Raw genomic sequence first — 23,797 nt, 5'->3', positions numbered from 1 at the left:
TGTCGCAAGACCTTCGATCTTAGTCTCCGTGAGCACATTGGTGTCTATTGACCCGACTGAGTGTCATTAGCCTAAGCAATGGCACATTCACCACGTGTCCGCACTGATTCTCACTCCAAGCTTCCACCAACCCACTTAGTCTCCCTAGCGCAACAACCAGCGCAATAACCCCACGCCCTCTGAAGAGCATCCAATGTTACATTCATACGCCGATCAAAATATGTCACGGCGCTTTCCCCATATCCCAGCTACTCCATGGTAGGATGCGGGGTAACTCCAGCAGCCGCGAAGCCTTCAAACATGCCGCAGAGCCGTGCGGTGTTTCCAGCTAACTTAGCTTCCTAGCTGGGAAATGATAGACCCGAGTACCCCATTTCAGTCCGGAGTTCTCGGCCTTGGATGGGGTGTTACACCGCGACGGTCGAACTGGGACATGGAATGAGGGTGTGGAATGTGGTATAAAGGAAGGCTGCATGTCCCTTTTTCATATTCCACTGATGCTTATTTTCGACCCTGATAGATCTACTACTAGGAGAGAAACCTTCGACACGGTAATTAGATACTACATCCACGAGATCATCAGTCCAGCAGAATGCATCTGCATTCATTCGTTCCAACCCTGGGCATTCTTAGCCTCGTCAGCAGGCCAGTCACCGCATTCGATGAAGGCCTCTCACAATACGTGAACCCGTTCATCGGCTCAGAAGGCCCAGACGGCACCGGCTTCGGCGGCGGTGACATCTTCGTCGGGGGTGCGCGGCCCTTTGGCGTCGCGAAAGTCGGAATCGACTCGACGGCCGCGAATTGGAGTACCGCCGTGCTGAATGGTGGCTGGACGCCGGATGGGAATGTCACCGGCTTCAGTATGATGCATGAGAGTGGGACGGGCGGGGCACCGAAGTATGGGCTTATTGCGCAGATGCCGTTGACTACTGTCCAGACGCCAGTTAATGTGTTGGATAATACGACGTACAGTCAGGCGAGGGTGAGCTTGTTGCTTGCAAGAAGCTTGGGGGCCTGGAAGATGCTGATTTCTTGACTAGATTGGGAAGGATGTTGCCAAGGTGGGATATTATAAAACGCGCTTGCAGAGTGGTGTGGATGTTGAGCTTTCTGCGTCGCGCCATGCTGGGATTCTCGAGTATTCCTTTCCCGAGGGCGAGAAGCATATTCTTGTGGATCTCTCACATGTGAGTTTTGATCTGCTGGAATACTATGTCGACATATTGCTGACAATTGTATAGTACCTCCCTGCCTCCCCGGCGACGCCGATGGCCAATTCTTCGCTGGCGGCGAGATCCAGATCGAGGAAGATGGAAAATCATACAGTGGCTACGGAACCTACGTCGGCGGCTGGAACAATGGTCCGTTCAGCCCCTCCTATCCTCAACGTCAACACTAAACCATTACTGAACAGGCGCACCATTCACCGTCTACGTCTACGGCGAATTCAACAACACCCCAGACGAGGCGCAGACTTACTCGGGTGTAAACACAGACCCAATGTCCCGCTCCCAAGGCCTAGCCAACGGCGGCGTCAGCACACCCAAATTCAGCAACACAACCAAAACCACCTCAGGACCAATGAACAACCGAATCGGCGTGCTTCTAAGCTGGAACGACGGTCCCGCGTTCCGACTTGCCTCACGCGTGGGAATCTCGTCTATCTCAGTTGAGCGGGCTCGCTCATATATCAAGGACGAAATTTCGTCCTGGAAGCTGAATGATACTGTCGCGGATGCAGTGAAGGAGTGGAATGAGGATGTTTTTAATAAGGTGCAGGTCCCGCTCGATGATTCTGCGAATATGACACATGTGAGACTTTTGTACAGCTCGCTGTATTTCATGCATCTTATGCCGTCGGATCGGACGGGGGAGAACCCGTTGTGGGATTCTGGAGAGCCGTATTGGGATGATTTCTATACCATGTGTGAGTGAAGTGCCCGATGTCTGGGGGTATGCGGCGGATACTAATGATGTCTAGGGGATATCTTCCGCTGCACTGTCAGCTTTTACCACATCTTCCAGCCGAAGTACTATGAGTCTATGATCCGCAGTCTGATTGATATCTGGAAGTAAGTCACATCTTCAAACACTGCAGACAGCAACCACTTAGCTCCATGCCCACAGACACGCAGGCTTCATGCCAGACGGCCGTTCGGGCAACTGGAACGGCCTGGTCCAAGGCGGCTCCGACGCAGACAACGTCCTCGCCGACGCATACGTCAAAGGCCTTCGCGGCTCCATCAACTGGACAGAAGGATACGCAGCGATGGTCAAAGACGCAGAAGTCACACCATACAACACCTTCGACCCGACAGATTTCACCGCCAGCACAAAAGAAGGCCGCGGCGCCCTGGACGACTGGAAGGAACTGGGGTACGTCTCGCAGGACCGGAATACGCGGTGTATCTCGCGGACGGTCGAGTACAGTCTCAACGATTTCTCGTTGGCGCAGGTAGCCAAGGGAGAAAAGCCGGGGGACGTGGAAAAGTATCTCAATCGCTCGGCTGGTTGGCAGAATATTTGGGGTGAGAACGTGCAAAGTCTCGGGTTTAAGGGGTTTTTGGCGCCCAGGCTTGCGGATGGGCGGTTTAATGATAGTGGATATGATCCGTTGCTGTGCTATGGATGTGAGTGGTCGGATTATACGTATGAGGCGATTCCTTGGGGTGAGTTTCGTTTCTCGACTTGGGTTGCGGGGGGTGGTTGTGCTGATGAGTGCAGAATACTCGTTTGTGATTCCTCATGATGTGAAGAGTTTAATTCAGTTTATGGGGGAGACGAGACGTTCGAGGCTCGACTGGATATGATGGTGAGTAACCAACCAGCACCATGATCGCTTGACTACAAGTGCTGATCGATCCAGTTTAAACCCAACATGTCGAAGCAGAACCTCGGCGCCAACGGCGCAGGGATCACGACGCTGATTAACATTGGGTGAGATGATATAACTACTCGCTGCGCAATCCACCATACTGTAAGTTGAAGACTGACGATCGCAGCAACGAGCCCGACTTCGCCACGCCGTACCTGTACAACTACATCAACAAACAAGCCAAGAGCGTGATGCAATCCCGCAGCCTGGCGGACCAATAGTGAGTGCCGCAACCAAAAACACTCCCTGGACTGTCGTGCATTACGACAGGAAAGAAGCTCACCGATCCCAGCTTTAAGGACGCCGCCTACGGCATCCCGGGTAATAGCGACGCAGGCGCGATGAACTCGTGGCTGCTGTGGCAGATGCTGGGCATCTACCCGATCGTCACGCAGCCGGTGTACCTGCTGTCGTCGCCGTGGTTCCCGGATCTGAACATGACGATCAACGGCGACAAGACGTTGCGGATCCGGGCGTATGGGCTGGAGGAGGGTTTCTATGTGCAGGGGGTGAAGATCAATGGGGAGACGTGGACGAGGAATTGGTTTGAGCATGCGGATGTTATGGTGGAAGGCGGCACGATCGAGTTTGAGCTCGGTAAGGAGGCAAAGGCGTGGGAGAAGGCAGAGGTGCCGCCGTCCCCAGGACATGTCTCTTTAAGAAGATAGAGATCTAACTGTAGTGGAGGCAAGAGGAATTGATGTATTCCACCGTGTTCTGGACTGTCACACAACTCATCATGCGAGTATATCCACTACATTAAGGTCGCCCCCGCCCGATCGCGCGCAAAATCCGGCGGGCAGAGAATGAATTCAGCTCAACATGCCGAGGTACTTGAACTTGCAGGCCAATTCAACTTTTGCTGACTCGTAGGCTCGTCAGAGCCAATGGCCGGGCCTGGCAGCGCGGCGATGCAGGTTTTCTGGATGCTGATCGCGCGAAAGAGGGGCGGCTCGGTTTGACGTCAGCGGGTGGTTGGGGTTCTTTGTGCAAACACTATCTATCCTAAGGTAGTAAGAGCAGTACCCCAGTTACTCTACACTCGCAGAATGTAGAGTAATGCTCGTACTACTTACTGCCCCAAGTTCGTAATGTGCGGGATTAAACGCCGGTATAAGAACTGCGGCTCTTCTGCTCTTTTTTCCCTTTTCCTTCTCCCCTCTCGATTGGCGTTTTCCATCGTCGAGCTACCTCGACTTTACCTGCCAGTGATTGACTTGACATCAAGCTCATTAATCTATAGCTCAATTCATCCAAGCCAATCCACCATCTCAATCCCATTGCATTTCCCGAGAACCACAACCACAACCACAACCACACCCACACCCACACCAGTCCCAATGGTAAGCAGCCGCCCCCGAACCACGGCTCAGCCCTCCCTCATCCATCTCACTAATAATTATTCCTTCATCAGGCCCCAGTAAACACCCTCGTCCCCCGTGCCCCAGAAGGTTGTCCAAGCACCATCACCGGAGGCGGAATCGCCGGCATCGTCATCGGCTCTATCGCTGGCACCCTCCTCGTCCTCTGGCTCTGGCGCGTCTTCAACCTACCCGGCGCCTGGAGCGGCGGCGGTGAACCGGACGTCGGGTATAAGCCGCCTGTTACGCGGACGCGCGGGCGTAGGCGTCGGAGTCGTGGGTCGAATGTCGAGTACGTTGAGAAACCGCGGAGTTCGTCGAGGCGGTATCGGGATGATTACTATCGGGATGATTTGAGGAGGCCGGCGAAGGTTTATTTGACAGAGTGATTACGTCTCTTTTGAGGGGTGATACTGGGAATGCCTAGGTGATATTCAGATGATTCGATAGGTGTGGTTTGGATGGAGTTGAACTCGGAGTTTTTGGACGAGGTTCTTGTTAGTTAGATTGTCGATGAGTCCCGAGGTCTGACGTAATTGCTGGACATGATTACGAGTTATGATGATGGATGTCTTTACTTTGGATACGATTATATGATAATGATCGGTAATAAATTACCTTTGTTTTGCGAGAACCACCACAGAAACTACTAAGACCGCATGTTCGCTGTATCTCAAGAGCCATTTGTGGTGTCCCTGGTAGGAAGCCACTTTGACGCCGCAATCTGCATGAGTGTGGCGTGAGCACTTTAGCTCTACTACCCCGGTGGAAAATCCATCGACAGTGACGCACACCTGAAGCGGGGTAAATCCATCTTACAATGGATTCATCTTTTCTAATCTTTCGTCTGGACAAAGCCGGTGGGATCGTTCTCAAATATGTAATATATCGATCCCATTTGCTTCATGAAATGAAACCTCAGCGAATGAAATTAAAGTAATGTACTAGCCCACCGATGAGAGCAGCACCAATTTTCTCTGCTTTGGTAGAGCTGCCAAGCAGAATTAATTAATTTGTTCGGAGATTTACCTCTAATACACATCCAGTGTGCATTCCCCGCTTTTCCAGAGACGAGTTCCACATCTCACACATTGCATGCTCAAGACATACATATATTGTGGTCTGGTAGCCCCACGCTTCTCGAGCATTTGATTGCGGGCGTCATTTGATTGCGGGCGTGTCTGAGACAGCTATATCGGTCGGAAGAAAGTGATTCAATTGACCGATTGTGATCAGTGGACCTCTCGGAAACCCCGAACGCTCGCAGCTACAAAAGTATCGCTGTACTCATATTGCTTATCAACTCATGGCAATGGAGCTTAGCCAGCGAAGCCAAGCACAGCATTCTTGCTGGCCATGCATGAATGCCTGGATCCGCTGCAACTGCATGTATACCCCTGACTGACCGCGTTACGTGGACAAGTCATACAACATCAAAGTCCAGCGAGCAGCAGCAGCTCGTGCGACCGGATGAAAAATATTGCACGGTGGACCGCAATCTAAGACAGCCGGCACTGACTGACTTGAAAAGCAAAATAAAGATTCGTCCTAGGCAGACGAGACGACGATGCTAACGGCCGCCACGCCGCGCTCCCTCCGCCGATAGGTTCTTTTACCTTTGGGTACGGACGAAACGAGCGCGTGGCGTCGAGGGCGTTCGAACCAGACGCCTGGCCCATCGAGGCGATGCATCGCGGTCCCATGTCAATTCAGGGGCAGCCACCAGGACCTTATCCGGGCACTCCACTGCCCGATGTGGCAAGCTCCAGGGACTTGGCGGGGCGATGGGACGATGGGGTTGGAGAACCCAGGAACAGGGCCTGACACGCATCCACAGTGGATTTTGCTGTCTGGTTGTTTTGCGGGCGAAGGTTTGTGCTGCAGTAAAATGAACGAAAAGGGGGAAAATACCAGAGTGGCTGTCACACTTTATCGGGCAGGACTGATTGGCATGGTTTTGGCACGGCGCCAGGGATCTAGACTGTTCGTTCGGCGAGGGTTGGCTCTTGCCGATCACGCACATCCACGAGCAGAATTCTTCTCCAGCTGATCGGGTCCCCCCGATGTTCTGCCGTCCCAGAGTTCCCATCTTAATATTGATATTGTGATACTACTACCCATCTGTGTATCACGGCACTTCCCCGTCAACATCGAAACTAGTCTTAGCTCGACACTCTGTTTACCCTCACTTTCCCAAAGGGTCAACGAAGCCCGGCTCCGTGCAGAACATCTTCGCCCACTCCGGCCTAGCGCCAGGCACGGGACTGCTGCCCAGCTAACACTATTCCCCAAAAAGGTTTAGAGGACGTCCAGTTCAGGCTAGCGGAAAGCCCCGAGCTACCCTCGCGGATCCACCCCTGCCGGATTGGGCTAGCCGTGAAGAAAACACAATAATCGGCGTACAGCTTCCCCTTACCGTCCACTTCGTTCGCTCGAACTAGGCAGGATGCGAATCCACCGTGGCGCCGCTGGTCTTTTGGTCCCTGAGACCCCCCAATCTTCCCTCTTCTCTATCCCCATCCACTCTTTCGCGGTGCGACCTGTCGCCCATCCATTCTTTCGACCCTATAGCCGTTCTATAGGCGTTGTTCGAGGCTTGTCCTCGTGTCCATTCATTCGTTTCGTCCGGGATCGAAGTTTTGAGGAGATCACCCGATATATACAGATATACAGACCACACGAGAAAGGAGGTCTATCATGAAGTCTTTCATGAAACTCGCCGCCGTCGCGGCATTGGCCACTTCGGCCCTCGCCCAAACCTTTACCGAGTGCAATCCCTTGGAGAGGGACTGTCCCGCGGACCCTGCCCTCGGCACCGAACACACCTGGTGGTTCAACGAGACCCTCGACACCGTCATCTGGAATCAGAGCACCGGTACCGCCGATATCACCTCGGAGGGTGCCGAGTTCACCCTGTACGCCCCCAAAGAGTCGACCCTGCTGCAGTCCAACTTTTATATCTTCTTCGGTGTCGTCGAGTCCTGGGTCAAGATGGCCAAGGGCGCCGGTATCATCAGCAGTGTCGTCCTGGAGTCGGATGACCTTGACGAGATTGACTGGGAATGGGTCGGTTATAACACCTCGGCTGTCCAGTCCAACTTCTTCGGAAAGGGCAACACCACCACCTACGGCCGCGGTGGTACCCATGTCGTCGAGAATGCCGACACCGAGTTCCACAACTACACCACCTACTGGGATCAGGAGAAGCTGCAGTGGTGGATTGACGGTGAAATGGTCCGCCAGGTCAACTATTCCCAGGAGAACACTGTGTACGGCAAGAACTACCCGCAGACCCCCTGCCAGGTCATGATCAGTAACTGGCCCGCGGGTACCGAGTCCGCTGCGCAAGGCACCGTCGATTGGGCCGGCGGTTTGGTCAACTACGACGAAGCCCCCTTCACCATGACCGTGCAGCGCGTGCGCGTGCAGGACTTCCACACCGGCAAGGAGTACACCTACGGCGACCGTTCCGGCAGCTTCCAGAGCATCAAGGTGGCCGAGGGCAACTCGACCGCCCTTGACGAGCTGAACAAGCCACCCGAGAAGTCCCTCGGCGAGAAGTGGGATGACCTGGGCACGGGCGCCCACATCGGTGTCGGCGTTGGTGCTGCCGCGGCCGGTGTCATTCTGATCGCGGGCTTCCTGTTCTGGTGCATCCGCCAGCGCCGCAAGGGTCGTCTCGAGTATGCCCTGGATGACGCCCAGTACACCAGCCAGCGCAACGAGGCGCAGAATTACCAGCAAGACTGGAAGCAGACAGAGTGGAGGAACAGCGGCTACCGCCAGGTCAGCTAAATGTTTAGACCTTTTTGATGCCCATGTTTCTTTTTTACCTTTCTGTCTGTCATGAACAGTTTCTGCGAGCCCATCCTCTCCCCCTCTGCACGCCTCAGCCTCGCCGAGTCATTGTCATGAATCCCTGATGAGAAATTGTCTTTCTCTGCACGCATCTCATGGCGTTGGCGTCTGCAACAGGTTGAAAACCCGCCACTAATGACCTTCTCACTCATCCGCCGTCCCCTGATTCCATTTCCGTTCCATGGCACCCGCACTCGTTCCTGGTTGCCCAGTTGATATCCCCCTGGGTTCGCGAACCCTTGCTCTCCATTTCCTTTCTCGGCCAACATCCCTGGCGTTGTCAAGGCTGCGGCTGCGGCCGCGGCCATGTCCTGTCTTTGTCTGGCACGTTCGTTCTCATCAATATACGCATGATCTGTACATACTTTAGCATTGAATCTTCCACTTTCACTGTTCATCTTGATATGTTCTTCAGTCCTGAGCCTCGGTGTTAAGCAGCATGTCTCAGAGCGAGAGGGGTTTTATCTGCACCACGCAAATCAGTACGTATATCAGTATTGAACTTTAACCACCGACAGAAACTAGCTGCGAGGACAGGGATGTCCTTACTTGATCGCCCGGGGCACCATCCTAATCTATAATTAGGTCCACCTGTCCATGTAAGATGACCTCACCTCAGCCACCCCTGCCGGACCGATTGTACCGATAATGTAGCCATGTTCATCGGCATTAGCAGTGGACCCCTGGGGGCGTATGGAACAAATCGAAGGATAAAGGAAGCGCATTTTAAAATTAAATTGCAGGGCCGGCCCGATTGGAGAGCAAATGGAGTATCGCGGGCGCATAACTCCCAACACTTGCCCTCAAGCTGTATTGCTCGGCCTGATCGGACACGGAACGGAGGGTGGAGCAACGGTGCGATCGCTGCTTTGGGCCAACCGCGCCCGCAGATTTGTGGACAAGCCACCATGATTGGAGGGGAAAGGGCCGAGGTTCCGCGGTGGTGCCAGAAAAGTTGCGAGCAGCTAAACCATTTGGGGGGAGAGTGCGCGAGTGGGATGGGGATCATTCCAAGAAGCAGTCGGGGATGCCGCCTGTCAGAGAATGCGTTGAGTCGTCAGGCGTACACTCGAACCTTGATAAAAACGCGGTGTGGCCGGACTTCGAGCGGGCTTCAAACCTTCAAACATCAACTCCACCGATCGGACTCGATCCTGCCAACCCCGCCGCACCTGCGATCGGCCTTTAAATCGTCGTCAGCTGCTGTGCCTCGTCGACGGAAAATTGGTTTTGCTTTGCATTGATTTCGACCTCACCTTCACCTGGCAGTCCGTACTACACCTGGCATGTCGACCAAGGAGGTCCCCATCCCGGGCCCCAAAGGGGTGCCTCTGCTAGGCAACATTTATGACATCGAGCAAGAAGTCCCGCTCAACAGTATCGAGCTGCTGGCCGACAATTACGGTATGTATCTATCGTCAACATTGCCACATGGTAGCATTGCATGGAGCTGCAGCAGCCACCTGCAGTGCAGCCAATGACCCAAGTTCCATTTCAAAAACAATACTAAAACTTCTAGGCCCCATCTACCGCCTCACGACCTTCGGCTTCGCCCGCGTCTTCGTCAGCTCCCACGAGCTCGTCGACGAAGTCTGCAACGAAGAGCGCTTCTCCAAAGTCGTCACAGCCGGCTTGAAAGAAATCCGCAACGGCACCCACGATGGCCTCTTCACAGCCAACTACCCGGGCGAAGAAAACTGGGCGATCGCCCACCGCGTTCTCGTCCCCGCATTCGGCCCGCTGATGATTCGCGGCATGTTCGACGAGATGTATGATATCGCCACCCAGCTCGTTATGAAATGGGCTCGGCAGGGTCCCAATGCGGCGATTACCGTTACAGACGACTTCACTCGTCTCACCCTCGACACAATTGCGCTTTGCTCGATGGGGACGAGGTTCAACTCCTTCTACCATGATGAGATGCATCCGTTTGTCGAGGCGATGGTGAGCCTTTTGTCTGGGTCGGGAAATCGGGCGAGGAGGCCTGGTTTGCTGAATAGTTTGCCGACGAGTGAGAACGCCAAGTATTGGAACGATATTACGTATCTGCGGAACCTCTCGCAGGAGTTGATTGATGCGCGCAAGAATAATCCGGAGGATAAGAAGGATTTGTTGAATGCGTTGATCCTGGGTCGGGATCCGCAGACTGGTAAGGGGATGACCGATGAGTCGATTGTGGATAACATGATTACTTTCTTGATTGCTGGTATGTTTCGAGTCAGACTCCAAATGGGTGGAGCATTACTGATGACTGAATAGGACATGAGACGACATCCGGCATGCTCTCATTCTTGTTCTACTACCTGCTCAAAACACCCCATGCCTATAAGAAGGCCCAAGAAGAAGTCGACCAGGTCTTCGGCCGACGCAAGATCACCGTCGAGGACATGTCGAAGTTGCCATATATCACTGCTGTCATGCGTGAGACACTCCGACTGAAGCCAACTGCTCCGTTGATCGCGGTCCACCCACATCCCGAAAAGACCAAGGATGAGCCCGTCACTCTAGGAGGCGGCAAGTATGTCCTGCAAAAGGACGAACCCGTAGTCCTGATGCTGGGCAAGATGCAACGCGATCCGAAGGTGTACGGCCCTGACGCCGACGAATTCCGACCCGAGCGCATGCTGGACGAGAACTTTGACAAGCTCCCCAAGAACGCCTGGAAGCCCTTCGGTAACGGTATGCGCGGGTGCATCGGTCGTCCGTTCGCATGGCAGGAGGCATTGCTGGTCGTTGCAATCCTGCTGCAGAACTTCAACTTCCAGATGGATAATCCCAGCTACGACCTGCGCATCAAGCAGACTCTCACCATCAAGCCGAAGGACTTCTATATCAAGGCTTCTCTGCGCAATGGTCTTGATCCGACCAAGCTGAGCACGTCCCTGAGTGGCACGCCAGATGGGGCTCAGAATAAGAACATCGCTGATCGTACAAGAAAGCCCAAGGTTGCACCTGCCGATGGCAAGATGAAGCCCATGCACATTTTCTACGGAAGTAACACGGGCACCTGTGAGGCGTTTGCTCGGCGACTGGCAGATGATGCGATCGGGTATGGGTTTGAGGCGAAGACTGCTTCTCTGGACTCGGCGACGCAGAATATCCCCAAGGAAGAACCGGTTGTGTTTATTACGGCTTCTTATGAAGGACAACCGCCAGATAATGCGGCTCACTTTTTCGAGTGGTTGAGCAAGCTCGAGGGCAACAGCTTAGAGGGAACTAATTACGCAGTGTTTGGCTGTGGTCATCGTGAGTGCAGCATTTAATCTCTTTTGCAGCATTCCAATGCTAACATTCAATGCAGATGACTGGGCGGCAACCTTCCACCGTATCCCCAAGGCTGTCAACGAACTTGTCAAGCAGAACGGAGGAAACCGCCTCTGCGACCTCGGCCTGTGTGATGCCGCCAACTCGGACATGTTCACCGATTTCGATGGCTGGGGCGAGACCTCCTTCTGGCCCGCCCTCACAGCCAAGTATGGTGGCGGTCAGGACAAGACTACCAAGCCCAAGTCTTCTCTCCAGGTTGACGTTAGCTCGGGCATGCGTGCCTCCACTCTCGGCCTCCAACTCGAAGAAGGCTTCGTCGTCGAGAACAAGCTTCTCACCAAGGATGGCGTGCCCGCAAAGCGTCTCCTTCGCTTCAAGCTGCCAACCGACATGACCTACCAATGCGGTGACTATCTCGCCGTCCTACCCGTCAACCCAAGCCCTGTGGTCCGTCGTGCAATCCGCCGCTTCGATCTCCCCTGGGACGCGGTCCTGCGCATCCAAAAGCCCTCCAAGGGCTCCTCGGCTCCGCCATCCATCCCTCTCGACACGCCTATCTCAGCTTTCGAACTCCTCTCCACCTACGTCGAGCTCTCCCAGCCAGCCTCCAAGCGCGATCTCAGTGTCCTAGCTGACGCCGCCATCTCGGATGCCGAGACTCAGGCCGAACTGCGGTACATTGCCTCCAGTCCTAGCCGCTTCACCTCAGAGATCGTTCGCAAGCACGTCAGTCCACTGGAACTGCTGATGCGCTACCCAGCCATCAAGCTCCCGATCGGCGACTTCCTCGCCATGCTCCCACCCATGCGCGTCCGCCAATACTCCATCTCCTCCTCTCCCCTCTCCGACCCCTCCGAATGCTCAATTACCTTCTCCGTCCTCAGCGCGCCTGCCCTCTCTGGCCCCACCGAGCCAGGCAGCGAAACGCCAGAAGAGTATCTGGGCGTCGCCTCAAACTACCTGTCCGAACTCCAACCCGGCGAACGCGCACACATCACTGTCCGCCCCTCCAACTCCGGCTTCAAGCCCCCATCCGACCTCCAAACACCCATGATCATGGCCTGCGCCGGAAGTGGCCTCGCGCCCTTCCGCGGTTTCGTAATGGACCGTGTGCAGCGCATCCGTGGCCGCCGCAGCTCCATTTCCGACGACGACGTTCCCGCATCGGAGCAGCCCGCCAAGGCAATTCTGTATATTGGCTGTCGCACCAAGAACGTCGACGACATCCACGCCGCAGAGCTGGCCGAGTGGGCCGAATCAGGTGCCGTGGAAGTCCGCTGGGCCTACAGTCGTCCCACAGAGGGAAAGGGCCACCATGTCCAGGATCTTATGCTGGAAGATAAGGACGAGCTGGTTGCGCTAATGGAGCAGGGGGCGCGCATCTATGTGTGCGGTAGTACCGGTGTGGGTGGTGCGGTGCGGGAGTCCTGTAAGAAGATCTATTTGGAGCGTCGGGCTGAGAAGCTTGCGAGGGCGAAGAATGGTGAGGAACTGGGTGCGTTTGCGGAGGAGGCGGAGCTTGATGAGGATACTGCTGCTAATAGGTTCTTTGAGAAGTTGCGGACGAAGGAGAGGTATGCTACGGATGTTTTCACGTAGATCATCTCTAATTAGAATCACCCGGTGGATGGGATTTGATTAGACAAGTGGATAGATAGGATTGTTGTGGGTGGAGTCTTGATCTAGATTGACATATTGCATATTTCCAAATTGGTCACCTTCCTTTCATTGCTGTCAGCATCTTAATAGTATTAAAATAGTTGTACCATTACCGAATCAGGCCATGCATAGCATTAGTGGATCCCATCCAGGAGTTGTGCAGAAATCGACTTGCCCGATAATCCCCGCTTCGCCATCAACTCGAAGTTCCGCTAGTCCGCGGATCCGCAACCGACCGAATTTCAATCTCCGCCCTGCACCTTCCAACACATCCAGGTCCTCATCAACGAAAAGAAACAAAATCATAGTCCAAGAAGACATCCAAATACAAATCGCTGCCATGAAACCCAACCCCCGGCCCCAAACCATGACCAAAACCAAAACCCCACAAGGAATCCACAAAGTCACCGCACCCAACCCCAAATCCGCCACACGACGAGTAGCTTGCCAGGCCTGCCACATCCGCAAAAAGCGCTGTGTAGCGTCGCAGTCACGGCGTTGCACATACTGCATCCAGGAAGAACAGGCTTGTGTTCCGCGTGAACGCGCCAGGTATGTCACTTTCCATCGATGGAGACATTTCGGAGAAATCAATAGGGGGTATTGACAACAACAGGGTTGATGAGAAGATGGAGATTGAAGAGAGGTTATCTGATTCGTCGAATTCGTATAATTTGCCTCTACCTCGTGGAATTGATCATGAGGTTCCACGGTGGAGTGCGGTTTATTCTATGTTTGCGGAGGTTTTGCACTTACTACCGCCTGAGAGTCCGTCTGAGACTGGGGATGTGCAGAGGGGTGATGGTGTGAATGAAGAGGGTGGGTCGAATTCGAAGGAAGTGGTGGATGGACGAGGAGATGCGGGCGAGGTGCCGAGGAATAAGATTCCCGCTGCGAGTGAGTGGAATGGGAAAGCCATTCATGAGGGGCTCAATTTGGATGATATTGACGCGTTGTTGAGTTTTTGAGCGTTTATGGAAGTGGAGTTTGGTCTGATCATAAAACAGGAGGATCCTTATTTGGGATGCATGGGTTTTTGTTGATTTTGTCTGCTTGGGTATATACAGAAGGATTTTAAAAAAGGCCTGGGTTGTCGGACAGCTCTTATTTGCCACTTATCAGGGGGTTGTCCAGTCTAAACAGAATGCATTCGATACACAAGATCCGGCTCATGCGAGTAGAATTCGACTATTGGTTCAGCCATGGATAGATTCTGCAGCATCGCGCTCATGACCCCCACTATCCCAGATCTCATCACTCCACACCTACTGGTAATTCATTCTGTCAAGATAGCCCCAACTCCTTATGTGGGGCTAGCCCCATGGCCAACGGGTAAAGGCAGGAGCGACAGTTGTGACTGGTACAAATCTGGGGATGAATGTGGAGAATAATGCGGGGAAGACGGTCCAAATGCCGGGCCCCATCTACAGAGGCAAATGGTAGCTTAAGACTACTTGCTGTGATTAGAGAGGATCATCCGTAGAGGATTTCTGACGTTTTTCTCCGGGGGCAGGAATATTTTCCCACCCTTACTTCCGACTTTGTTGAACAATTGACGCCCAGAAGAGCTATTGTTTGCTCGCAATATGGGGGATGCGAACGTGGAAGCGGCTAGACCGCATCTAATGCATAGGTTCGTTGAATCTCGGGCCCATTTAGGATTGTTTGAGCGAGTTACTCACCCGGTCATTCACAGCCATGCCCACGAAGGAGAAATACCAGGAACCGTTGACTTGAGCGCAGTCGAAGGCGATGATACTGCCTACGGACAGGCATTGTATCCCGTCCCGGCAGAGGACCCAAATGATCCACTCCAGGTACGTCGGAAATTTGAGGTGGATCCTCGAGGAATCGGATGAAAGCTCAGATTGTTGATCGTACCTAGTGGCCGAATTGGAAGAAAATAATGATCCTGATCATTGTCTCTGTCTACTCATTTCTCGGAAACAGCTCTCTGACCGGGCCCTCGGTTTACATCAGTATTTACAGCGAGGAATTTGGAATCTCGCAAGCTGAGGCATCGGGGTTGATTTCGTATCCAAATCTGGCTTTTGGATTTGGTGAGTCTTATGCTTCCAGTGGGAGAAATTATTTACTGAATTAAATGTCTAGGATCGCTTATTTTGGTGCCACTTTACTTGAAGATTGGCAGACGACCTGTTACACTGTTGTCTATGATCACGGTATGCTTATATCTGATCCGCAACTTCGATTTGTTCTTACCAAAATGAAAAGTTCCTCGCGGGTTTAATTGGTGCCTCTCGCTCGACGAGCTATACAGGGCTGATGGTTGCACGCGTGTTTCATGGATTCGGAAGGTGAGTCCACAAAATTTCGAATGAGAGTGTCACTCATCAGCTGTGATCTAGCGGAGTCTGCGAAAGTTTGCCAGTACAGCTGGTCAACGATATCTTCTACATCCACGAGCGGGGAAAGCGGATCGGATGCTATACGAGTAAGATACAGCCGCCGGAAGAAAAATTCTACAAGCACTAACGACTAAAGTTTGCCTCTGCTTGGGATCAACTGGCCCTCTATATGCAGGCTACATGCTTGCCGGTGGATACTCCTGGCGACTATTCTTCTACGTCGAAGCTGCCTTCGCCGGCGCCCTGCTGATAATGGCATTCCTGTTTGTCGAAGAATCTACTTACCACCGAGGCGAAAGCTCTCCATCAACGACTTCTTCGTCAAATTTTCTAAAAGCAGAAATTGCCGAGAAGCCAGAGACACCTGTACAGCTAGAGAACGTATCCTCAACATCCGTTCCCCGACGTAAGACCTTCTTGCAGACGCTCAAACCATGGAATGCCGTCGATCACGAACCTGAATTCGTCATGACAATCCTCCGCTCATTCACCTACTTCTTCGTACCCGTCGTATTCTGGGTGATCGCTACATACGGTCTCTACATCGGGCTCGGCGCACTCGCATTCAACTATACCTTCCCAATTAAGATTACGGCGCCGCCATACAATTGGAGCGAGGTATGTTGACTTTCCAACACGGTAATACTATAAACTAAACCAAAAAATAAATAAAAAAGACAAATTCAGGCCTTATCGCAATCGCAAGCTTCATCGGTTACTTCCTCGCCCTCCCGTTAACCTCAACCTCAGACCGACTAGCAGCATACCGTACAAAACGCAACAACGGCATCCGCGAAGCCGAAATGCGTCTCCCAGCCCTCTTTCCAGCCCTCCTCATGTCCCCCCGCCGGCCTAATCGTCTACGGCTTCACAGCCCAACGCAACCTCCACTGGACAGGATACTTCGCCGGCGTCGCGATGAATCAATTCGGGTCGTATTTCTATTTTACCTTTACGCTGGCTTATGCGGTCGACTCGTACTACGCTAATACTTCTGAGATGTTGATTGCCATGAACCTGGGGAAACAGGCTATTTCCTTTGGGATGGGGTCGTATTTGCTTGATTGGATTCTGTCGCGTGGGTATGTAGTTGTTATATCAGGGATTTTCTGTGGAGTTTTACTGGCGAATAATCTTGCTGTTTTCGTGTTTGTGGCTTTTGGGAAGAGGATTCGGAGGTGGACGGCTGGATCTTGGCTGGGGAGGCTGCATAAAAGGAATGCGACGAGAGATATGACGCATTGAGCTGGAAGAGAAGGGTTTGGTAATTAATTCAACTTGATTATCGAACGAAGAATCACTGATATTCCCCCCCCCCAGGCTTCTGTACTTTTATATAGCAAATGACACATCTCATTGCTCGAAAACACCCATTCTCGCAAGAGACCAAGGACCCATCTCCTCCGAAACCTTCTCACTAACCGGACTCGCAAACTCGACCAAAAACCTCACCATCCACTGATCCATGCAAAAGCTCGTCTCCGCAGACTTCCGACAAGAGGCATGAAATGCCATAAGCCGCTCCATGCACACATCAAGAGTCGGCCAAAGACTAACAAGATGAGTCAGGATACAGAAGTTCCTCTCTAAGCGCTGTTTCGAGGTAGCCACGATGCTCTCATCCGTTTCAAAAAGCAAACTGTGAATTTGCACCGTCGACGCAATCATCAACACATGGCCGACCATGTTATACATAACATCGCATCCAGGCACTTCCTCCGAGGCATAGACGATTTCGCACAGACTACCGGCATGGTGCTTGCATTTACTCGCGTAGTAGCGAGTCCGCGCATCGAAGTGTTGCGAGTCATCGTGCAGGAATCGGTAGAAGAGCATCTGGCCGTAGTTGTAGTACCCCAGATAAAGGGCGATGAGTAAACGACCTAGTCCTTGCTCCGAGTAGCGGATGAGATTTTCGCGCGTATCTTGCATGTGGTCTGGTAATTCCTCGAACCAGGCGTCGAGCTGTTGGGAGAGACTTTCGACGTCGTCCATTATTGATTGGGAGTCGAGGTTGGATTTGGAGGCTCGGATGTTGAATTGGTTGATTTGGAGGAGGATATGGTTTAGGCGGACCATCTCTGCTAACAGGGAAGATTTTCTTTCGCAAGTCGCTGCGACGGCAAAGCCATCTTCTGGTCTCATGTTTAAGAAGACGATCTCGTCTATTGGGAGAGGTATATTTTCTATCGGGGTGAGGAGTCTTGGGAGACGGACGCCAGACGAAGACCAGACATCTATCATGCATAGAGACCACCATGCTGGAGCTGATTAGCGTGTGCCACGACTCGATGGGGAAGGAGGTGAAATACTTCTAAGATTAACTTCCTGTTCCACGCGGCAAGTAGTTTTACGATTCGGAAGGTCAAGAAGCTGTGCCATGCGACAAGCTACCGCATAGTGAATATTTTCCGAAGCCGCTTTCCCGTCTGTGATAGCAATCGCACCGAGCAAGACACAAGCTTGTATGGTGGTCAACGAGATATCGTTCCAATTGAGTAGACGCTCGCATTCTTCTCCATAAGCCCGTACCCTCTCTCTGGGGTTGATTTGGGAGAAGAAGGGATTTTTCGAGAACCTAAATAGAGGGACATTTGTGAGCGCAATCCAGACTCCGAAAGGAGAGCAGACCGACCTTGCCGAAAGAGCTATCATGCCATACAGCAAGATCGGTGGAGTTTGACCTCGACTGATACTTTCCATAAAACTCGGTTGATGGAACAAGGTGTGAAATTGGTCATGCACATAGTCGAAATAAAGCTGGACCAATTCGGTGCACAAAGCTAGGTCTGGTAGAGAGCCATTGCCAGGCTTCGACAATTGACTCGGAGTGATCGGATTCGCCTGAGAAACGGAGGGCTGGTTATAGCCGCCCAATTGGGGTTTGATTGATGATTCGCTGCTTGTGCAGGTGATGCCGCGCTCATGGCAGTAGGTGCATGCCGCGCCCGCTGCGCGGATCTCACACCTTCGCCGTCGCTCCCTGTCATGTTTTGTGAGATATCAGCTGTGGCAGTTCTGGTAATAGCCTCTCAGCCAAATCAATCTCACCGGCAAGCTCTGCAGGCCTTGGCTTTTCTCATTCGTGATTTGGATGTTTCTCGGGGGCAGGGATGCGCTAAGGAAGTCGGGAGGGATGCCGGCCGACCGACCCCGCGGAGCAGAGAATGCCGAGCGGTCACTCCGCATCCCCGCAAAACTTTTGTAAATTCGATGAAATAGATTTACAACTTGCACATGCTCTTGAGTTGGGCCCTTAGTTTCAGGGCCGTGGTACGAAGCTAATAAAGAAGTATGACATGAGTTTCGCGAGAAATTAATCGTCACCAATCTATTGGGCACTATCTGGATGTATATAGAAGGCGATGGCAATGATGAGGTATCTGTCCAGCAGAGGTTAATACCACATCTCAACGCAAAGCGAAACACGAATCACTCACGTTCCAATAAGTAAGCAGCCCTCGTAGTAGTTTGAACGACCGCCTCGAATCAAGCAGTCCATCACAATCACCGATAAAAAGAACACCACTGTCTCGAATGTACTATACCGAAGAGACATCGGCTGTCCAATAACCCAGCCGCACATTACCAGAAACGGACTCACAAACAGAGCAATTTGAAGGGTACTCCCGACAATTACGCCGATCGCAAGGTCCATATTATTCTTCATGGCTGCTGTGATCGCAGTGTTGAATTCTCCCGCATTACCAATGACTGGCACGACGATCAGTCCGATGAAGGCTCTGCTGACGCCCCAAGCCTCGACGAAGCCATCCACGCTGTCCACGAGGTAATCGGAGCAGAATGTAACCCCGAGGGTGGCTAGAATTAAAACAAGGCTTGCAGCCCAGGGGTCGAGTTTCGCTTCCTCTTCGTCTTCTTCGGAATCATCGACGAATAGATCTGCATGACTTTTCAACTGGAAGTAGAGATAGACGAGGTAGAATACGAGCAAGACGGCGGAAGTTGCTCGGGATAGACTCAAGACACTGCCATGCACTGCGTCCCAGGAAGGTGGAGTCGTTGAATCCAGAATGGAGGGAATGATCAGCGAGGCGGAGGCAACGACCATGAGGGAAGACAGAATTCCGCTGACGTCCACGTTGAAGGCGACAGTGTCTTTCGAGAGACCGCCAGCGGTTAAGCAGCAGCCGAGAATCTTCGTGAAACAAATGTTAGTCAATTTGAAGTCTGAGAGAAAGGAATTGGGAAATGACCGACCAGAAGGCTTCCAGAAAGAATGCTGCCGACCATACTCGACTGTACAATGTTCATTTCCCCGCGACTGACAGCAGTAATTCCGACCTGTAAAAGCCACATCAGCCTTTGAACGTAAACACTGGCGGCAAAGAAGGGAAGACAAACAATCATTTCCACCGCATTACCAAATGTGGCATTGACCAACCCTCCCAGAAGTTGTCCGACGCTTTTCGCCAGCTCCTCCGTCGCAAACGAGAGGAGCGCTGCTAGTGGAAGCGTTGCCAAAAAGTTCAGCACGAAAACCAACGAGTCATTCCAATGTTGTCTCCCTGCGACGATTCCTAGAAATACAAAAGGGAGCAAGTAGCTCGTGTAGCTGTCACTCAGTGTCACCTTCACTGCAGCCCATATCGATTCCCCGAGGGAGAGATCGTGGGCCGGTCGAGTACGTGCATTGTTCGCGGGGGACGACGGTGAGGAGCTTGGTTGCTCCCCCTTCGAGTCTTGCGTGTAGCCTTTCAGCTGAAATTGTTCGTCATTCGTTACTGCATCGGCAGCTGGCGACGGGGACATGCTATCGTCGTCTGGTCTCGCAGGCTTCCGTAATCGAGCGGAGGGAGCTTCCATAGTTGTCAAGCCAGGAGAGATTCGGCTCACGAGACATGCCCTCTAGTGAGGTGGATAGGGCGGAACCGAGCCTAGAAAGGGATCTTGAATCACTAATATTAGAAGCAGAGTCGGAGGAAGAGGGAATGGGCGAAGCTCCAGGGGACTCACGTTACTGTTATGGATGTATGGATGGTATGGTGAAACGGTAAAACGCGGTATAGGCGGGGCAATACGGGGGTGGGTGGGACAGCATGTATGCAGGCGCGGCTTGCGAAAAGGAGAAGGCAGGAAGAGGCCAACTCATCCCTACACACTGCCAGTTGCCTGATGCACGCCGATCTTACGCAGTGGGGTTCAATCTTACCTCGTCACGGCAGCGCGGGTGCCTCCCGTGGCCGATGCCTTGAAACTTCGACGATTCCCTGGGGTCCGCTATACATTCCGCTCAGGGCAGATCAAGCTTGTTTCTGTCATCATCAGGACATCTTCGATTGTAGCTTCAAAACTACTCCCCACTGGTATACATGATGGCGAGGGCCGCACAGTTCCTCCCGTTGCTGCCGATAGCAGGCACCGTGGCCGGAGTATCACAGCTACCGGCAATCGTTGTTTTCGCTCTAAACCTGGGTGCTCTCGCTGTTCTGATGAACTGGATTCTAAGATGTATTCATGTGGTTTCTGTCCATTCTGGAAGACTCACCCATGAACTACTCAAAGGAACACTGGGGAATGGCGTTGAGCTGATGGTAACCATCTGCCTTCCCTTCAACGGCCAAGAATTGCGATTCAAGAATTAACAAATTATTTAGATCGGAGTCAGTTCTATCATCCAAGGTGTGCCCTCAATTTCCAGGTCCATCATTCTGGGCAGTATCCTTTGCAACCTGTTGCTAGTCCTTGGCAGTGCATTGTTCTTCGCGGGTTATGACAAGAATCGGTTACGATTCGACCGCACTCTGACAACCACCCTGTCTTCACTGATGATGGTAGTGTTCATTATGCTAGCCATCCCGACGGCCATGGAAGCTCTGTCATCTCGCAAGGATGTCACAGACGAAGACACGATGATGACACTGCACATCACCGCCATTACCCTGATCGCTCTTCTGTGCACATTTCTGTTCTTCAGACTGCGGACTCACGCAGATATGTTTGCCGGAACTCCATTTCATGACGGTTCAGAGCGTCGAACATCTCACGGTACCTTGAGCCCGCAAGCGCTACCCCCGCTCACCGGGCGCTCCCGTACGGCATTCATTCTGCTGGCTGCATCTTCGGGCACGCTTACTTGTGCTTTTCTACTTGTTCGCAGTATTAGTGGAGCTGCGAAGACACTGGGAACAAATTCGTCTTTCCCGGTCCTTACTCTGGTGCCACTAATCGGGAACATTTCGAAATATCGCGCGACCGTCGAGGGGTCCCGCTACAACGACCAGATTGAACGTGGGATCCGCGCTGTGATCAACACCATTTTGCGACTCACGATGCTGGTCGCACCCGTTTTGGTCCTGTTTGGTTGGATCTTTAGCCAACCGCTCGTGCTGAAGTTCGATGAATTCGAGACTACCACTCTGCTGTTGAGTATTGTTGTGATGACTTACCTTATTGCGGATGGGCGAAGCAACTACTTTGAAGGATTGATGTTGATTGGAACGTAAGTGCAAACTACCTTTTCCTTGTATCGGGAAACGGAGATTAACGAGATCATTCACAGGTACTTGATCATGTCATTCTCTTTCTACGTACGCCCGGAGACATCGTCGAAGGTCGATTGGGTCGGGCCATAATGCAACAACAGATGCTACCAATCTGCAAAATTGAACAAGTCCTTGATGCCACAGACGGTCGATGTAGCAAACTTTGGTTCTACACAGGCTTTTATTAAAGTAAGACTCTTGTGTTAAGCATGAAACAGTAAGCCCTAGGAGCTCCCGGACTCCAGTGTACAATAATAAGTTCGATTTGTCTCTAGCGCGCATAGAAAGCGACTACCAGGCTGCCATACCTATAGTCATGTTAGCTTTCGGAGGCCAACACATGTAGCTCGAAGAGTGCCGCCCTTACAATGCAATCAACATCGCGCCATGAATATACGCATACTGTCCATCCCGAAGAAGATGATTGACGACCAGCACAGCCAAGAACATGACACCAGATTGAAACGGGTCATAATAAAGAGTCATCGGCTCGTGTATAAACCATCCAATCATGACCAGCAAAGGAATGACAAAGAGACCGATTTGGAGGAGACTGTCCACAATCACGCGAATCGCAGAATCGGTGTCACCGCTGAGCGCTGAAGCAATGACTGCCGTGCCTTCCGTGCTGTTACTCGCGATCGGGATGAGAATGACTGCAATGAAGACACGGCTGAAGCCCATGGACGCTATCATGTCGTCTACGCCTTCGAAGATCAGCTCTGTGCAGAAGACGGTGGCTGCGACTGCGGCGGCGAGTCGCATGGATGGGGCGAAGATGCTGGTATCAGACTGTATTTGCTGTGATTTGGCGTGCTCAGAGCTGTCTTCTTCGCTCGTCCGAGCGTAATCGTCCTCTTTAATGAAGAGATGCTTGTGGCTTCCCATGTGGAAGTACAGATAACCCCCGTAGAGTAAAAATAGAACGAAAGAGGTGCCGCGGGAAAAGGACAAGACACTGTCATCAATTTGAGACACCGGGAATGTGGAGTACAAAGCAGTCGGAAGAAGCATTGTCACTGCGGTGATCATCATAAGTGATGATAGAGTCTTGGCCATATGGCCATTGAACTCAAGGATCTGTTTGTTGTAGGAGGCCGTGACAAGGCAAAAGCCGAAGATCTGCCGGGGAAAGTCAGTATCCGATATTCGTTTTCGAAAACGACAAGAGATGCCCACCAGAAGAATATCTGATAAGATGCTACCGACCATCACAGACTGTGCAAAGATAATGTCACCATGCAACAGAGCGAGGATACCAGACTAAACCACGATCTGTCAGTATGATGCCAAGTATAGAAAAGAGGAGAGACACCAACGGTCAACTCAACAGTGTTTCCCAGTGTCGCACCTATCAGAGCACCCTGCAAATGGCCTAACGAGTCCGCTAGCTCATCCGACGTAGAAGAAATGATGTCTGATAGAAAAACGATTGCGACCAGGTTGACCACCAGCACAATCGCCGAATTCCACTGAAACAATCGCGCCGCGCCGGCCAGTGGAAGCAGATACATCACGGGCTGCTTGGTATTGGAGCTCAGCCCAGCCTGCACCGGCAGCTGGGTCAGCTCAGATAGTCCCGGCCATCGATCGCTGGTCGCCATGGTATTCAACAGAGGGACTCAGCAATGCGTCCGTTAGGGGAAAGAGAGGATGCAAAAGGGTCAAGCGGTCTTGAGGGGTTTCACAACCTCGCGTGTGTACAGTATCATACCTGATTACTCTCCAGAGTCCCCGAGTCTGGTATCGTACGCTTCCTGCGGTAATTTTGGGGCGTTCAGCCTTATTACTAGCGCCGTACGTGGCCCACCACAATGGAGCCGGTGTGATAGGGCTGACTCCGGCCGAACCCACCCCTCAAATCCAGGCAGCAAAATTCCGCCAGAGCAATAGCCCAGC

General features: G+C 52.5%; 10 protein-coding genes across 10 annotated transcripts; 7 read left to right on the top strand and 3 right to left on the bottom strand.

Annotated features, from left to right (window-relative positions):
• Nucleotides 1-592: 592 nt before the first annotated feature.
• On the top strand, nucleotides 593-3,546 carry N7532_001750 (uncharacterized protein; the record flags this gene model as incomplete). Its single annotated transcript, XM_056614244.1, has 10 exons — nucleotides 593-985; nucleotides 1,044-1,194; nucleotides 1,245-1,364; nucleotides 1,418-1,930; nucleotides 1,985-2,075; nucleotides 2,131-2,672; nucleotides 2,760-2,815; nucleotides 2,870-2,940; nucleotides 3,006-3,098; nucleotides 3,171-3,546. 10 exons carry the CDS (start codon nucleotides 593-595, stop codon nucleotides 3,544-3,546), a joined length of 2,406 nt encoding a protein of 801 aa, XP_056479285.1.
• A 672-nt stretch (nucleotides 3,547-4,218) lies between these two features.
• Nucleotides 4,219-4,628, top strand: N7532_001749 (uncharacterized protein; the record flags this gene model as incomplete). The annotated part of the gene is made up of 2 exons (XM_056614243.1): nucleotides 4,219-4,221; nucleotides 4,293-4,628. The coding sequence occupies 2 exons, from the start codon at nucleotides 4,219-4,221 to the stop codon at nucleotides 4,626-4,628; spliced, it is 339 nt and encodes a 112-aa protein (XP_056479284.1).
• Nucleotides 4,629-6,936: 2,308 nt separating this feature from the next.
• Nucleotides 6,937-8,034, top strand: N7532_001748 (glycoside hydrolase family 16 protein; the record flags this gene model as incomplete). Its single annotated transcript, XM_056614242.1, has 1 exon — nucleotides 6,937-8,034. The coding sequence occupies one exon, from the start codon at nucleotides 6,937-6,939 to the stop codon at nucleotides 8,032-8,034; it is 1,098 nt and encodes a 365-aa protein (XP_056479283.1).
• A 1,349-nt stretch (nucleotides 8,035-9,383) lies between these two features.
• N7532_001747 (bifunctional cytochrome P450/NADPH--P450 reductase) lies at nucleotides 9,384-12,963 on the top strand (the record flags this gene model as incomplete). Its single annotated transcript, XM_056614241.1, has 4 exons — nucleotides 9,384-9,501; nucleotides 9,617-10,303; nucleotides 10,357-11,343; nucleotides 11,399-12,963. The coding sequence occupies 4 exons, from the start codon at nucleotides 9,384-9,386 to the stop codon at nucleotides 12,961-12,963; spliced, it is 3,357 nt and encodes a 1,118-aa protein (XP_056479282.1).
• A 427-nt stretch (nucleotides 12,964-13,390) lies between these two features.
• N7532_001746 (Zn(II)2Cys6 transcription factor domain-containing protein) lies at nucleotides 13,391-13,991 on the top strand (the record flags this gene model as incomplete). Its single annotated transcript, XM_056614240.1, has 2 exons — nucleotides 13,391-13,575; nucleotides 13,640-13,991. The coding sequence occupies 2 exons, from the start codon at nucleotides 13,391-13,393 to the stop codon at nucleotides 13,989-13,991; spliced, it is 537 nt and encodes a 178-aa protein (XP_056479281.1).
• A 938-nt stretch (nucleotides 13,992-14,929) lies between these two features.
• On the top strand, nucleotides 14,930-16,525 carry N7532_001745 (MFS transporter; the record flags this gene model as incomplete). Its single annotated transcript, XM_056614239.1, has 7 exons — nucleotides 14,930-15,083; nucleotides 15,136-15,206; nucleotides 15,259-15,341; nucleotides 15,393-15,478; nucleotides 15,568-16,010; nucleotides 16,155-16,474; nucleotides 16,495-16,525. The coding sequence occupies 7 exons, from the start codon at nucleotides 14,930-14,932 to the stop codon at nucleotides 16,523-16,525; spliced, it is 1,188 nt and encodes a 395-aa protein (XP_056479280.1).
• A 220-nt stretch (nucleotides 16,526-16,745) lies between these two features.
• N7532_001744 (putative C6 transcription factor) lies at nucleotides 16,746-17,537 on the bottom strand (the record flags this gene model as incomplete). The annotated part of the gene is made up of 1 exon (XM_056614238.1): nucleotides 16,746-17,537. The coding sequence occupies one exon, from the start codon at nucleotides 17,535-17,537 to the stop codon at nucleotides 16,746-16,748; it is 792 nt and encodes a 263-aa protein (XP_056479279.1).
• Nucleotides 17,538-18,723: 1,186 nt separating this feature from the next.
• N7532_001743 (uncharacterized protein) lies at nucleotides 18,724-20,219 on the bottom strand (the record flags this gene model as incomplete). Its single annotated transcript, XM_056614237.1, has 3 exons — nucleotides 18,724-18,775; nucleotides 18,833-19,551; nucleotides 19,614-20,219. 3 exons carry the CDS (start codon nucleotides 20,217-20,219, stop codon nucleotides 18,724-18,726), a joined length of 1,377 nt encoding a protein of 458 aa, XP_056479278.1.
• Nucleotides 20,220-20,728: 509 nt separating this feature from the next.
• On the top strand, nucleotides 20,729-21,988 carry N7532_001742 (uncharacterized protein; the record flags this gene model as incomplete). The annotated part of the gene is made up of 3 exons (XM_056614236.1): nucleotides 20,729-20,947; nucleotides 21,011-21,855; nucleotides 21,916-21,988. The coding sequence occupies 3 exons, from the start codon at nucleotides 20,729-20,731 to the stop codon at nucleotides 21,986-21,988; spliced, it is 1,137 nt and encodes a 378-aa protein (XP_056479277.1).
• A 181-nt stretch (nucleotides 21,989-22,169) lies between these two features.
• N7532_001741 (uncharacterized protein) lies at nucleotides 22,170-23,502 on the bottom strand (the record flags this gene model as incomplete). The annotated part of the gene is made up of 4 exons (XM_056614235.1): nucleotides 22,170-22,206; nucleotides 22,266-23,020; nucleotides 23,078-23,161; nucleotides 23,218-23,502. The coding sequence occupies 4 exons, from the start codon at nucleotides 23,500-23,502 to the stop codon at nucleotides 22,170-22,172; spliced, it is 1,161 nt and encodes a 386-aa protein (XP_056479276.1).
• Between the last annotated feature and the right edge of the window lie 295 nt (nucleotides 23,503-23,797).

The sequence above is a fragment of the Penicillium argentinense genome (assembly GCF_028826775.1).
Source record: "Penicillium argentinense strain IBT 30761 chromosome Unknown utg000002l_segment0_segment0, whole genome shotgun sequence".
Lineage (NCBI taxonomy): Eukaryota > Fungi > Ascomycota > Eurotiomycetes > Eurotiales > Aspergillaceae > Penicillium > Penicillium argentinense.
The sequence above is the reverse complement of the archived record's forward strand: the minus strand, read 5'-3'. Positions and strand labels throughout refer to the sequence as shown.